The 13,681-nt window shown below is 42.5% G+C and overlaps 1 protein-coding gene across 4 annotated transcripts in view; it reads left to right on the forward strand.

The window, feature by feature from the left end:
- PTPRC (protein tyrosine phosphatase receptor type C) overlaps nucleotides 1-13,681 on the forward strand; it is a 124,459-nt gene that overhangs the window by 64,906 nt on the left and 45,872 nt on the right. For 2 of the 4 annotated variants that reach the window (XM_055319472.1, XM_055319473.1), the window contains 8 exons: nucleotides 682-813; nucleotides 3,002-3,142; nucleotides 3,930-3,995; nucleotides 5,172-5,198; nucleotides 7,100-7,309; nucleotides 8,938-9,066; nucleotides 10,229-10,369; nucleotides 13,449-13,568. In XM_055319472.1, the coding sequence (XP_055175447.1) occupies nucleotides 682-813; nucleotides 3,002-3,142; nucleotides 3,930-3,995; nucleotides 5,172-5,198; nucleotides 7,100-7,309; nucleotides 8,938-9,066; nucleotides 10,229-10,369; nucleotides 13,449-13,568 (966 nt within the window). The remainder of the gene's footprint in view (nucleotides 1-681; nucleotides 814-3,001; nucleotides 3,143-3,929; nucleotides 3,996-5,171; nucleotides 5,199-7,099; nucleotides 7,310-8,937; nucleotides 9,067-10,228; nucleotides 10,370-13,448; nucleotides 13,569-13,681) is intronic. The other 2 variants (XM_055319474.1, XM_055319475.1) reach the window with 2 other exon arrangements.

The raw sequence follows: 13,681 nt of genomic DNA on the forward strand, positions 1-13,681 counted from the left end.
TACTTTACACACAGGCACAATGAAAGCACTATTTCTGCAAATCCTGATCCTTTAAAGATACTGTTTATATTGGTGGTAAACCTTCCAGACTCTAGACATGGGATTCGGTGACAATGTGTGTGCGTGTGTGCGTGTGTGCAACTGTTTCCCCGCATTTTTTTCCAATACTAGATATAATAAACCTAGTGTGATAGTTAAAGTATTTCATTTTTACATTGAAAAAGTGTCATGTGATGAGCATTTTTGCATATGCCTTTTGGCCACTGTATATATTAGATATCTGTTACATGTCTTGCCCATTTTTCTTTTTTCGATTTGCATATTATATATTGTATATTGAGGGATTCTTCCCTGATTCTTCCTACAAAGCACTATCTCAACTTTCAGTGTGTCGGGTTGAAGGAGGGTTGGTTCAAAAAGCTCCTAGGGCCTAGGGGGTCCAAAGCCACCTGGAAACCTGAGTCATCCGTGATATCATGGCCCAAAGGGAGCCTCTGGGAATATGTAAATCAAGGACTCAGGTGCCACCTTCCTGCCAGGTGAATTTAAGTAGAGGCAGACACACATTTTAATAGATTGAGTCATTTCACGGTCTGGTAAACAAATATAGTTATAACCTCCTAGTATTTAAATGTCTCATCTGCGGGGAAATACTGAAATGATCTCACTTTCTTACCTTAGGTGTCACACAGCTGCCTCTCCTCACGCACACAGGCTCGCAGGCATCCTCTGCCGGACCCGACCCGCAGACACCCAGCAGCACTGTTGCCCTTCTCGCACGCACCCCTGCACCAGGCAGGAATGACCCATCAGGTTTGCGGGGCTGTCAGGCTTAAGACCACTGTGAGGGAGTCCAGCCACTTGCTAAACGGGTAGCACCTGCCAGTTGGTGAATTTGCAATTTCCTACTTTCCTGGTTACGCTTAGTCTGTGAGGCCGCACCACTCAGGTCCTTGTGGCAGAGAGGAGATTGCCCAGAAGGAATCTTTCGAGAATAAAGGACAGACCTGTTTTGGGGGAAACAGTTATGTAGGGTGCTCTATATGTTTCTATTTGAGGCCAGCACCATTGCCCAGTGAAAACTTCTTGCTGGCAATAAAGAACAATATATGTGATTTGTTGCTTAAAGACCTCTGACCAATAAACAAAATCGTGAAGGGTGAATGACTTCCATCGTCAATGAAGGGCACTGAGAAATCGTAACCACAATTTAATTGCTTTTTTTTTTCGAGAATGGGAAAAAAAAAAGAAATAGATGCTTCCCAGTCCCCATTCAAATATTAAAGCTTCTTTGCAGCTGAGCATCTCCGTGTATAGAAACAAGGCAAAGCATCCTCCCCCTGGTCTTTCCAAAGTCAGCGTCTCCATCGCTTCCTGGTGTCTTTTTTTATCCCGAGAAACCGGGATGCGCGCAGACACCTGCAAGGGTGTAGAGGCCCCGAGGGCCTCGGATCATTTCAAAGATCTAAATGGGGGAGCCCACGGGGCTGGCACCGCAGTGGCCTTGCCTCAAGCGCGAATTGAATACGGAAATCAAGCAAAGCACGGAGAATGATGTTTTTTTTTTTTTTTTTTTCAGTATTAACGCTCTTCCCTTGGCGCAAAGATCATGACAGGCTGTGCACCTGCTTTAAGAGCTGCCAAGGGAGCTGCCCTCGGCCCCGCCTCGTTCCACCCAGGCCAGCTCCCCAAAACCGCAGGGAGAAAAAAAAAAAAAAGTGGAGCTTGCAGCAAAGCCAGGGATTCCCAGGCGGTGCATGAGCTGGGCGGTCCCTCACCGGAGGCGCCCTGCCCTCCCCAGGGGACTCCTCCCTCCAAGCCGCTCCTTGCACTGATTAAAAACTGATTAGGATTATTAATTCCCCTAATTAAAATTGTAGAAGTCACTCCGAAAGCAGCTCAGAGATTACCTACGCAAGGGAACTGTAGTTTTCCTATAAAATAGGGAGGTAGGGGATTTAGGGAGGGGGCGGGGGGGGGAGGAGCTGGAGAGCAAGGGCCTGGGCAGGGAGGTGGAGGGTGGGGGGGAGGCCAGGCTTGCGCAGGGGACGGGGAAAGAACACGCTAGAAGGCAGGGGACAAACCCGCCGATTCTTAAAACTTGGCAGAGGACCAGTTCTGGGTCTAAAAAAAAAAAAAAATTATTATTATTTTTTAAAGCAGGAAAGGGCCTGGGGAGCTGCTGCTGACGGTTTCCGTGGCGGCGCAGTTAAACCGGGGGCGGGTGGGGGGCGGACTGGGGAGATGAGCCGAGACCCAAACCCAGAGTCTTGGCAGGTGCGGTTGGGGTGCTCTGGGTGCGGCCCCGCGGTGGGCGCTGCGCGATGCCCGGGGGCGGGGTTGGGGGGCGGGAGGGGTCCCCGAGCTCTGACCCCCTGACCCCCGCCTCTCTATCGGTGTGCTCCTGGGGGGGGGCTTGCACCCCAGGGGAGAGGTGCCAGGATCATCGGGCGCCGCGGGCTCCAGAGCCACCTGCTTTCCCCCCGGGGAGAGGCCCCTACGGTGGAGGGGGTGTCCTGGGGGCGGGGAGGCCGAGGCATCCGACAGTGGCCCGAAGCACCTGTACCCAGCACCCCTCCAGCTCCCCTCTGCACCCAGAGAGGCGCACCCATGGGTGCACAGGGCAGGTTGCGCTTCCCCGTCCGCCACCCTCTACCCGGGCTTGCACACCCGGAGCTCCGCGGCCGGCCTGGGGTGTCAGCCCCCCACGCGGTCCCCTGGGTGCATTCCCACTGCCACCCAAGGCCACCCGCCACCCAGGGGGGGCTTCTCGGGGTGGGGCCCCCGGAACGGCAGTGCGCGCCCCGATGGCACGGTCCGCGTGCGCCCGGGGTCCCAGCCGAACCCCCTCTTCCACGCACCTTGCAGGTGTCTGCGCGGTTCTACAGAGCAAGGGCCCCCGGGGCTGGGCCTCGGCGTCCGGGGTCCGCTGGGGGGCCCGTCTGGCCGTCCCCTTGTGTGGCAGACACGACGCCAGCGGCGACGGCCTTTGTGCTTGCAGGGTCCTCGGGAGAGTGGACCACCCCCCGCACCTTCCCCGCAGACCCAGCTGCCACCCCAGTAGCCTCCCCCCCGCCCGCACGCAGCAGCTCCGCGGCGCCTCCGCGCGCCTCCAGCATCCCGGCCAATGCCAGCTCCTCAGGTTCGAGCCCCGGGTGAGGGGGGACAGTGACGTGCAAGCTAGGGACGCCCTGCAGCCCTTTAACCTCAGGCCAGACATCATTTGGAGGTTTCCCGGTTTACCAAGTTTCACATATTGATACTAAATTAGACAAGATAAACTTGCCAGGAAGCTTTTTTCTTTTTTCTTTGCATATTTTATTTTGCTATTCGTAGTGTGAACGTTGATGGCAAAGAAGAAAGATAATAGGCTCTTGTGTCCTCTAGCCCCGCCGGGGGTCAAATCCAGCCTCGTTGACTTATGCATAAGCTACTCATAATTTGTGTGTGTCTCCTCTGTTAAAAAGGAAAAAAAAAGGATATTATAATATCCATGTTATAGGATTGATGTGGGAACTGAATATGTAGAAAGGCTGGCAGGCAATGAATAATAATAATAATAATAATAATAATAATAATTAATAATAAAGAGTAACTGGTATCCATATTTGGAATTAAAATAAGGAAGTTGTAATTGAAGGAGAAAGGAGTAGTGTGAGGAAGATGGCACATCAGGTAAGAAGCGCACCAAGGAGTGGATAGTTTCTCCCGACTTACGTGATGTCAAGCCCTAATTATTGGAAATGTTGGTATTCTTAAAAGGCCATTGGTAGAGAAAGTGCTGATTCATTTTCTTATTTTAAAAATAAGCACAAAAAAAAAAAAAAAGAGCAAGCGTTCATTCCAAGGAGGACTCCTGCAGTGAAGATTCGGTTGCCCTTCCTTATGACAAACTCATTAACTTTTATTCTCTGTTCATTTCCTTGCAGATGAGACTCATACGTCCACTTCACCCGCAACAAGCACTAACCATACAACTGCTCCCACAACAATAGGTGACAATCTTACCCCCAGCCATACAATCACACCACCACCATGTACCTGGGATGGGCTCCTAGAAGGGTCTTCCATTTGCTCTACACTGGGCTCCTTCTCTTGAGAAGTTCAATGGAGTATTCTAACCACGGGGGCTGTGGCATAGCAGTGAGCCTCGCACCACGTATTTTAGCAGGGCAACAGCTGGTGAGATCAGGGCCAGCTGTTGTAGGGCATTCCTGCTACAGGAATACCCTACCACCCCACTGCTCTAGTGAGCAGCCGCCAGGAGTTGTGTACAGTGTGCAGAGGAGTAGAGAAATAATCGCATACACTGAGACTTCTTTCTCCAAGAGTGGGCTTAGGTATTAGTATGAAAAAGAACGATTCTATCAATGGATTTCCCCATTCCAAGTGGTGAATAGCAGGGGGTTGTTTCTAGAGCCCCAGTCATGCGATGTGGAGCAGGAAGCCAAGACGAGGGGCCTCTAGGGAACGAACCCAGCAGTCGGCAGTGCCAGTCGGTGGGTCGGCGGTGGCGGAGACTGCAGGCCCACCGTTCTGTCCCCAATTCTTGCAATTCGGAGACCAGATTAGCAGAGCTCTCTCGGCTTTCAGAAAGCACATTTCCACTCGTTGTTTAGTTAAGTACATGTGCTTCACCCAAGATGTGTTTCAGTTTCTGGAAAGAGCCATTAATTACCCTGGATCCAGTAGACGCGCAAACAACTTAGCAACAGTTAAACTAGAGAATGAAGCAGCCTGGGCCTATTTTCTGAATTTTTAAACAAAGGTGTAAGCTGAACTCTCCAGGGGTTATAATTATATAAATCTGTTTTGAGATTAATCAAGGGGATGAGGAGCTTTAAATGTTTTTGGCTGCGTGGATAGTTGGGCATGTCACCACCCCGTAATCAAATGTGTGCTCAAAAATCTGAATATTCTTACGATCACCATCACGTTTAGTGGGCAAATTCGTGAAAACGTTTTTCTAGAACTAGCTCATGAGTTTATAACATTTGAAGTTTTGATGGGAAAACATCGTATTAGGCAAACCCTGCACTATTAAACCTAACTCATAGACTTGACAATTTATGAACTTGAAACACGATAAACCACCCTTTCCCACAATGACTATAGCAGAGATAATGTAAATGAAATTTTAATAATTTGCACTCCTTTTTTTTCTCTTACAGTTTCCCCAGAGCCTAGGCAAACATGTGGTAAGTTTATCTAGAGGTTGCGTATATCATTTTAGAATATCACTTTAATTATTTCCTTCTCCTTCCAAGCTTCAAGACCCAGTAGTAGCACACTAAATCCACTGGCTCTCATTTCCCAGCAATGATTAGTCCCAAATCTTCAGAGCCAGTGACCTTCAGAGGCAAGAAGTTTTGACGTCATGTCCAAACCTAATTTGGAGCACCAGGAATACTAATTACTAGCTAAACGACCTTGGTGAAGCCACTTAACTTGAGTTTGGGTATGCGTGAAATGAAGATAGCAAGTTTGCTTTAGGGTTGCCGGGAGTGGGGATGCAGTGTGAGGATACGCGTGCAATGGGGAGCAGGCCTTCAAGGCTGGTCAAGAAGAATCTGTTTTTGTCTCTGCCCCTCTTTCTGTCTTGCTGGGGTTTTGGCTCAAAGCAGGTGCTTGAGGACAGTTTATACAACTCTTCCCACCTTCCTACTCTCCTCTCGGAGAAAGTCTTCCATGGCGGGGGCTTCACCCTCCAAATGTTTGGGAATCTCACCGCTGAAGTCTCCGCCTTCAGCAGCTCCCCATGCACCCGATGCAAAGATCAGCCCTCATATGTTGGCTTAATTAATATGGCCTTTTATGATCACATTCCTCCTGTATTTTTGCCTCCTTACACTCGTCACTTAACCAGTGTGAAACTACTTACCATTTTCTAAACACACAATGTTTGCACAGTGCCTCTGTGCTCTCCCCCGCTCTTCGTCCCCCACACTTAGGACCCCACTCCATCTTTACATCTTTATCCAGCCCCCCCATCTGTTTTGCTATGTCCTGCTTGTATTTTAAAACACAAACTGAGTCACCCATCTCCTCTGGAGAGCCTCTCCTATCCCTGCAATCGGAATAGGTGTCTCCCCACCCTACTCCCATATTACTTTGTGCATAATCTCGTTTTAGGTGTTTGCGTATCTTATGCAACTCACGTCTATGCTTGTCTCTATGTTAGACTCCGTGTTTCTAAAAGCTTATCATTCCTAGGGCTTGGGACTTTTTTTTTTCTTTTTTAAAGATTTTATTGATTTATTCATGAAAGACCCAGACAGAGGGAGAAGCAGGATCTGCCCTGGGAGCCCGATGCGGGACTCGATCCCGGGTCCCTGGGGTCATGCTCTGAGCCGAAGGCAGACGCTCCACTGCTGAGCCCCCCAGGTGTCCCGGGACAATGTCTTACACAGAATAAGGGGTTAATAATGTTCTTTGGATTAAAAATGAGTGAATAAATTAGCTTTTGTGGAAAAGATATTTTTACCAGTCAACGGAATGTGTTTAAATAAAGGAGAGAATGCGACGTGGCACCGAGAGAGGTACTTCGGAGGGTTTATTATCAATAACTTTACACAGGTAAAGGAATAATAAGGCCTGTGGTCCTAGAATTAACATTCCACATATTTGGAGAAACAGGTAATCAAAAACTGCATTTCAGAAAGAAAGGAAAATGATAAAGCAAGAAGAAATTTGCTAGACACCTCATTCATTTGTGCATCATTCAACAAATAATTCAAACAAATGAGCCCGTGCTAATGACAAGTTTCATGCAACAATTTGGGTTTATGATGATGATCAATGTAGACTGGACTTTGCTGTCATAGAAAATACAGTCTAGTTAGGAAGACAGTAATCTATTAACCACCCAAGTATAAACTTAAGAGCTGAGGTCCTTGATGGGCAGCAATAAAAGGGAATTTCGAAAAATTAATTACGGATACACTTGATGTGTTTCTTCTCATTTTAATGTTTCTGGGGATATTTTGTTAGATACTTGATATTTTTGAAAATCTGTATTAAGGTGTTTGCATTTGAGGTAGGTTTATTTGTTTTGAAAAAAAAATTTAATGATAAATAACCCTCACTTTTTTTCTTTCAGAGGACAGATACGCAGATATCACCGTGGAATATTATTATTATGAACCTAACTCATTTGTAGCAAAACTAAATGTTAATGATACCGTGAATTGTGCCCAATGTGAGAACAATGTGATCTCTAACCTAAAAGAATGTGAAAACCTGAATGTTACTATAAGTCACAGTTCATGTGTCAGTCCAGATAAAACCTTAACCTTAGAGGTACCACCAGGTAAATATAAATTGGTTTCTATTTGTATATATGCAAAAAAGTACAATTCTATGTGTCTTGCATTCTAGTGGTTGCTGGAATCTGTCGGCTGAGTGAGCAGGGATGAGGGACAGGAAGTCAGCTGGAGGCCAGTGGGTGAACTTTCCGTTCTCCTGACCCAGTGAAGTTAAAACTCTTATAAGTCTTCTTAATTATTTTCCCTTCCCTACACTCCTTTTACACAGTGTTTCGTGTAGATTAGGTGTAATTTATTCCTACTGTTTTCCACAGGGGCTACACCCGTTGGTATTCCCACCAATAGTGCAGGAGGGGTCCTTTTTCTCCATATCCTCACCAACACCTCTTGTTTCTAGTGTGGTTGCTTTTAGCTATTCTGACGGGTGTGGGTGTGATGCTATAGCTCATGTAGTTTTGATTCGCATTTCCCTGATGATAAGTGATGATGAGCATCTCTTCATGGGTCTGTTGGCCATCTGCATGTCACCTTTAAAGAAATGTCTGTTCATGCCTTCCGCCCCTGTTTTAATTGGGTCACTTGTTTTTTAGGCGTTGATTTGTATAACCTCTTTATATATTCTGGATGCTAGCCCTTTATTGGATATGCCATTTGCAACAACATGGATATAGCTAGAGAGTATAATGCTAAGTGAAATTGTTAGAGAAAGACAAGTACTATATGACTTCACTCAAATATGGGATTTAAGAAACGAAACAAACAAAGGGAAAAATAAGAGAGAGGGAGAGAGAGACAGAGAGACAGAGAAAGCAAGAAACAGATTCTTTTTTTAAAAAAGAAGATTTTATTTATTTATCCACGAGAGACACAGAGAGAGAGGCAGAGACACAGGCAGAAGGAGAAATAGGCTCCCCGTGGGGAGCCTGATGCAGGACTCAATCCCCGGACCTGGGATCAGACCTTGAGCCAAAGGCAGTTGCTCAACCACTGAGCCACCCAGGCGTCCCAAGAAACAGACTCTTAACTATAGAGAACACTCTGATGTTACCAGAGGGGAAAGGGGATCAGTAGGTGATGGGGATTAAGGAGTGCACTTGTTACTGTATGGAATTGTTGAATTGCTAAACTGTACACTTGCAACTAATATTACACCATATGTTAACCAACTAGAGTTAAAGTAAAAACTTTAAAAATACGTAGGTTAAAGTTTGATATTTTTTGAAAAGTTACTGAAGTTAATTGTCAATTAGAAACAGAAAATGACAACTTAAAAGACGCATTCCCCGAGGAAGAAACCCCCATAACTCTGTGTAATAATCGTTTAATTAAAAAATCAGAGTAATTAAAAAACTGAAGATATAAGTAAGAAGAAGAATGAAGAGAGTGTTTTAAAATGTACAAAAAAATGTAATTTCATCTATACATTTGCTTGGGTTCCATTTTTTTAAAGGCAAAATAAATTCTCAATAAAATGCTGCCCAAATGCGTGATATTAAAAAGAATAAGCTAAAAAACTGAGACATGCAAAACTCTGAATTATTAGACTCTGTCAAAAGCACTCTAAATGCTTGCCAAAGGCTATATTATGAATATAATTTCAGTCACTTTAATTGAGCATGTGGCACACATCATGAAACACTCATCATCTATTTCTATATCTGCTTTTTGACAGATCCTGGAAATTTTGATCTGGAAGATTGTACACAGAAAGAGAAAGCAAATACTTCTATTTGTGTAAGAGTAGAACAAAAGAAAAACTTTACTTGTGACAAAAGTAAAATTAAATACAGACTTCAGTGTGGTAAGAATATAGCTTTGATTAGAGTATTTTTATGGTAGAAAGTTGTTCTAGATATTATCTATGCCTTCCTTCCTCCTTCCTTTCTTCCTTCCTGTCTCCTTCCCTCCCTCCTTCCCTTCTTCCTCCCTCTTAAGCCCCCCACCACTCTCTACCTTCCTCCCACCCCCCACTCTTTTGATCCATAGTATACTTGGAGTCAAAACTTTGTATTCTTTATAGCACTCACATTCACCAAACAGACAAATACATTCCCAAAAAGATAATCTTTGAAATAGTAAAAGTCAATCAATTTACAAGAATTTTCTTGGCAACTGTTATACACAATGCCCAAGGCATTGTTTAAGGATTATCAGAGAAGGATGTAATAGGATAATTATGATACACATACTGTAATAAAAGCAAACGTAAAAAAAATAAAATAAATAAAAAGCAAAAGTAAAGTCATACAACTCAAGAGTTTATGTGGTCAGCCCTCCATCAACAAAATTTATAGACAACCTTAAGAACACTTACATGAAAGACAAAAATGGGAAAAGTACAGTAAGTACCCTGAGGAATAGGAATTTGGGTTCATATAGGGGACAATAATTGAGATACAGGTTCTTTTTAATAACTAATGACTTAATGATTTATTTACATTGGAATTTATTAAAGTGGAAGCTCCTTTTTTTGGTATAAATCTATCTGCTGAGCCATACTTGGCAATTCAAATAGACAGACACACATACACACGTACACCAAGGGTGCAGAGTGACTCTGGGTGTAGTCATCATGCTATAAAGAAGATTCATGGCTATGAGACAGGTAGTGTGAGGAAAGCAAGAACAAACTCACGATGAACTGATGATAAAACAATGATGTATCTAAAGTACCTATTAGGCAAAGGCTAGCACAGATTCAGTCTCAGCTTCCGAACAGAGAACTCATTCCATCAATTAAATTAGAGAGACTCTCAAACTCAGTTAGACTTCTTAATATTTTCTTTAAAATTGAGTGTGGGAAAATTGTGCATTATGATGATAGTTCCTAGTATCTTTTACATATTATTTACTATTTGTAAAAGTTTCCCATCTGACAGATATTATAGTTATGCAATCTAAAGAGAAAGTTAAATGTGATATATTGTATTCATATACTAATATGGGATATTTATTTCTTTCAGATAATCGTACTCCATCTAAAGAGATGCAGTTTGAATGGGAAGGCTTTTTACCTGAAACATATTATTTCTGTTACTTGAATGTATCCTATAATGGCCAGCTTGTTTTGAACTTAAGTAAAATTATTGAAACAGATTTTGGAAGTGAGTATATTGCTTACGCGTATGCGTAAAATTTCTTCTTATATTCTTACAGTTCTTTGAGGAGCACAGAAAATGATGTTGTAGATGTGGAGAAGAGGTTTCAAGAAATGGATACGTACGCGTTTTTAAAGTAGGATTTCAAAACGCATGAGCACAGATCCAAACTTTTGTCAAGTTTTTCTGTGTGTGTGTGTGTTTGCTTGTTTGTTGTTTCAACTGCAAATTGCAGGCTGTTGTGAGATTAAGGTAGAAACAAAACTGAGGTAATGATATGCTTTGCTCACTCAATTCCCCTTTCCTCCTGCAGCATCATTCTCTTGGTGTGCTACTGCACCCTCTGCCCTTCTGTCAAGCGCTGCCTTTGACAGGAGTGAGCACATGGCTAGTAAACACAGCAGCAAATCTAAATATCAATGGCAAAATAATAATTAGCCTTACTAGGATGCCAGCAATGTAAATCACAAGACTGCAATAGCCAATAACAGTTGGAAAATACCATTCTGGAAAAATCATAGCATTTGGGGGGTTGGAGATTCGGTGAAGGGAGGAAAAAGTGCTAAAATTCCACTCCTATTCAACAGAAGGATGGAGATTCCAAAATGTAGAATCTATTAGGAAAAAATATGTGAATTATGTGTATGACAATTGATGAGTAACCACCAAAGAAAGACAGAGAGAGGAGGAAAAAGTAGTAGAGAAAAGGAAGAAGAAGCAGAGGGAGAGGAAAGAGGAAGAGGAGGAGGAGGAAAAGAGAGAGAGAGGGAGAGAGGGAGAAGAGGAGGTGGAGGAGTGGAAGTGTCAGGGAGGGAAAGAGAAAGGGAGAGAAAAAAAATACTAGTAGAAAGCAGTAAGTAAGACAGCAGAAATATGCCACGATATGTCAAAAGTCACCACAAATAAATATGGCCTCAATTTACCTTTTGAAAGACAGATAATCAGACTTGAGTAAAGACATAATGTGGCAGGATTTTGTGGCCTGAAGGGAGAGCAAGTGATATTTTAGGAGAAGTTTTATCACTTTGCTGTCTGCCAAATGACAACCAATGGAGAGTGCTTTTAAGAACCAAAACAACAAAATGCAAATATAGTAGAAGGGAGAAAATAACCAAGTGTAGAGTTTCAAGTTATTGAAAGAAGAGAGAAAAAAAGTTATTGAAAGAAGGAACAAAATTATAGTAAGAATTTATTCAGCAACGTAAAGACTTGTTTTTTAAAAGAATAATAAAGTAGGCCTCTAGCAAAAAATGAAACCCTCCTATTGACTGAAGAAAAAAGAGAACTAAGAGTAAATTATTTTTACAAATTAAAAGCAATTCTGCTTCCAATATGAAAAGTTAGGTAAAATGAATAATTTTCTAGAGCTCACAAATTCTGAAAATTTACGTGGGAGGGGTTAGAAAATTGGAATTAACCTTACAGTCCAATATCTCTCTACTCATTTCCCACTCACTGTCTGCTTCTCTCGCTTGCTCTTAAGAAAACATGAAGACAAAAAAAAAAAAAACATGAAGACAAATTTGCCACGTGTTCAAACTACTCAACAGAATAGAAGACATGGAACTCTATCAGCTCATTTTGATTATTCTTAAGGTTTGGGATAGGCTTAAGGTTAATGTTCAGTGAATTTGCAACTTGAGAAAGACTCAGGCAACTATAGGCCAGTGTCTCCTGTGAACATACATACCAAATAGTAAATTAAGTATTAGCAAAGTAGGATCCTTCAGTGTATTAAAAATATATATAATTACCAAAAAAAAAAGATATACAAGTGGCAAATAAGGATATGAGAAGATGCTCTACATCCCATGCCATCAGGGAAATTCAAATGAAAACAAGAATGAGATACTACCACATGCCTATTAGAGTGTCCAGAATCTGGAACACTCAGAGCATCAGGTACTTACAACACACGGAACAAGGCTGCAATCCAAAATAAAAGCATTCTTGGCTAGTAGGAATGCGAGTGGTACAGCCACACTCTGGAGGACATTTTGGTGGTTTCCGCAAAACGAAACATACTACTACCATACAATCTACACTCCTTGGTATTTACTCAAAGGAGTTGAAAAGTTATGTCCACACAAAAACCTGCACAGGGTTGTTCACAGGAGCCTTATTCATAATTGCCAAAACCCAGAGGCAACCAAGATGTGCTTAAGTAGGTGCATGGGTAAACTATAGTATAATCGGACAATGGAGTAGTATTCTCACTAAAAAGAAATGAGCTGTCAAGCCATGGGAAGACATGAAAGAACTTTAAGTGCCCCTTACTACCTGATGAAAGGCTACATACTGTATGGTTCTGACTCTATGATATTCTGAAAATACTATGGAAGCGGTAAAAAGATCAGTGGCTGCCAGGAGTGGGAGAGGAGGGAGAAATAAATAGAGCACAGAGGATTTTTAGGGCAGTAAAAATACTCTGTACGATACCGTAATAATGGGTACATGTCATATGATACATTTGCTCAAACCCATAGAATATATGACGCTCAGAGTGAGCCCTAATATGAACTATGGACCCTGGGAGATGGTGATGTGTCAGTGTGCGCTCATCACTGGGACCACCCTGGTGGGGGAGGTTAGTAATGGGGGATACTATGCATGTGTGAAGGCAGGGGAATATGAGAAATCTCAATACCTTCCCCTCAATTTTGCTGTGAATCTAAAACTGCTCTTAAAAAAGTAAGCCTTTAATAATAATAATAATAATAATAATAATAATAATAATAATAATAATGTTTTTATGTAAGTTTTACTCCAATAATGTAAGAATCCTTCAGCCTTAGAAAATAACAGTTCAACCATTTTACATATCATTTAATTCAGGAAACAAGGCATTTCTCCAAGACCATTATCTTCATGTCAGTAGAATACTTTGGGTCCACAGTACCACTTTAGAGTGACGTTTCCTCTGTCAAGGGACCTCTAAAGCAAATTGAATAAGACCAGATGTCTTTCTTTTTATTTCATTAATTCCATCCTCAATATGTGGTTTATTGATCATCATAATTATGATTTGAAGAATGTATTTTCCATGTCTTACTTTTAATATTTTGTATTCTTATTCTTTTAACAGGTCCAGACCCACCTGAGAATCTTACCTGCAGCAGTGAAAACGCAAATAGCATAGTGATCACCTGGGAACCCCCTACAAATACTTTTCATGGTTACAGTGTTTGTTATCACAGTAATGCAGGTAATTTGTATGCAATTTAATTCTATGTCAGGAAAAATAAATCCAGAAGTGGAAAACATTAGAAATGTGGATTGAACTAGTGAACCACAGAGTGACTGTTATGGGCACTCAAT

Source organism: Nyctereutes procyonoides, unplaced genomic scaffold (assembly GCF_905146905.1).
Source record: "Nyctereutes procyonoides isolate TBG_1078 unplaced genomic scaffold, NYPRO_anot_genome, whole genome shotgun sequence".
NCBI classification, from domain to species: Eukaryota; Metazoa; Chordata; class Mammalia; order Carnivora; family Canidae; genus Nyctereutes; species Nyctereutes procyonoides.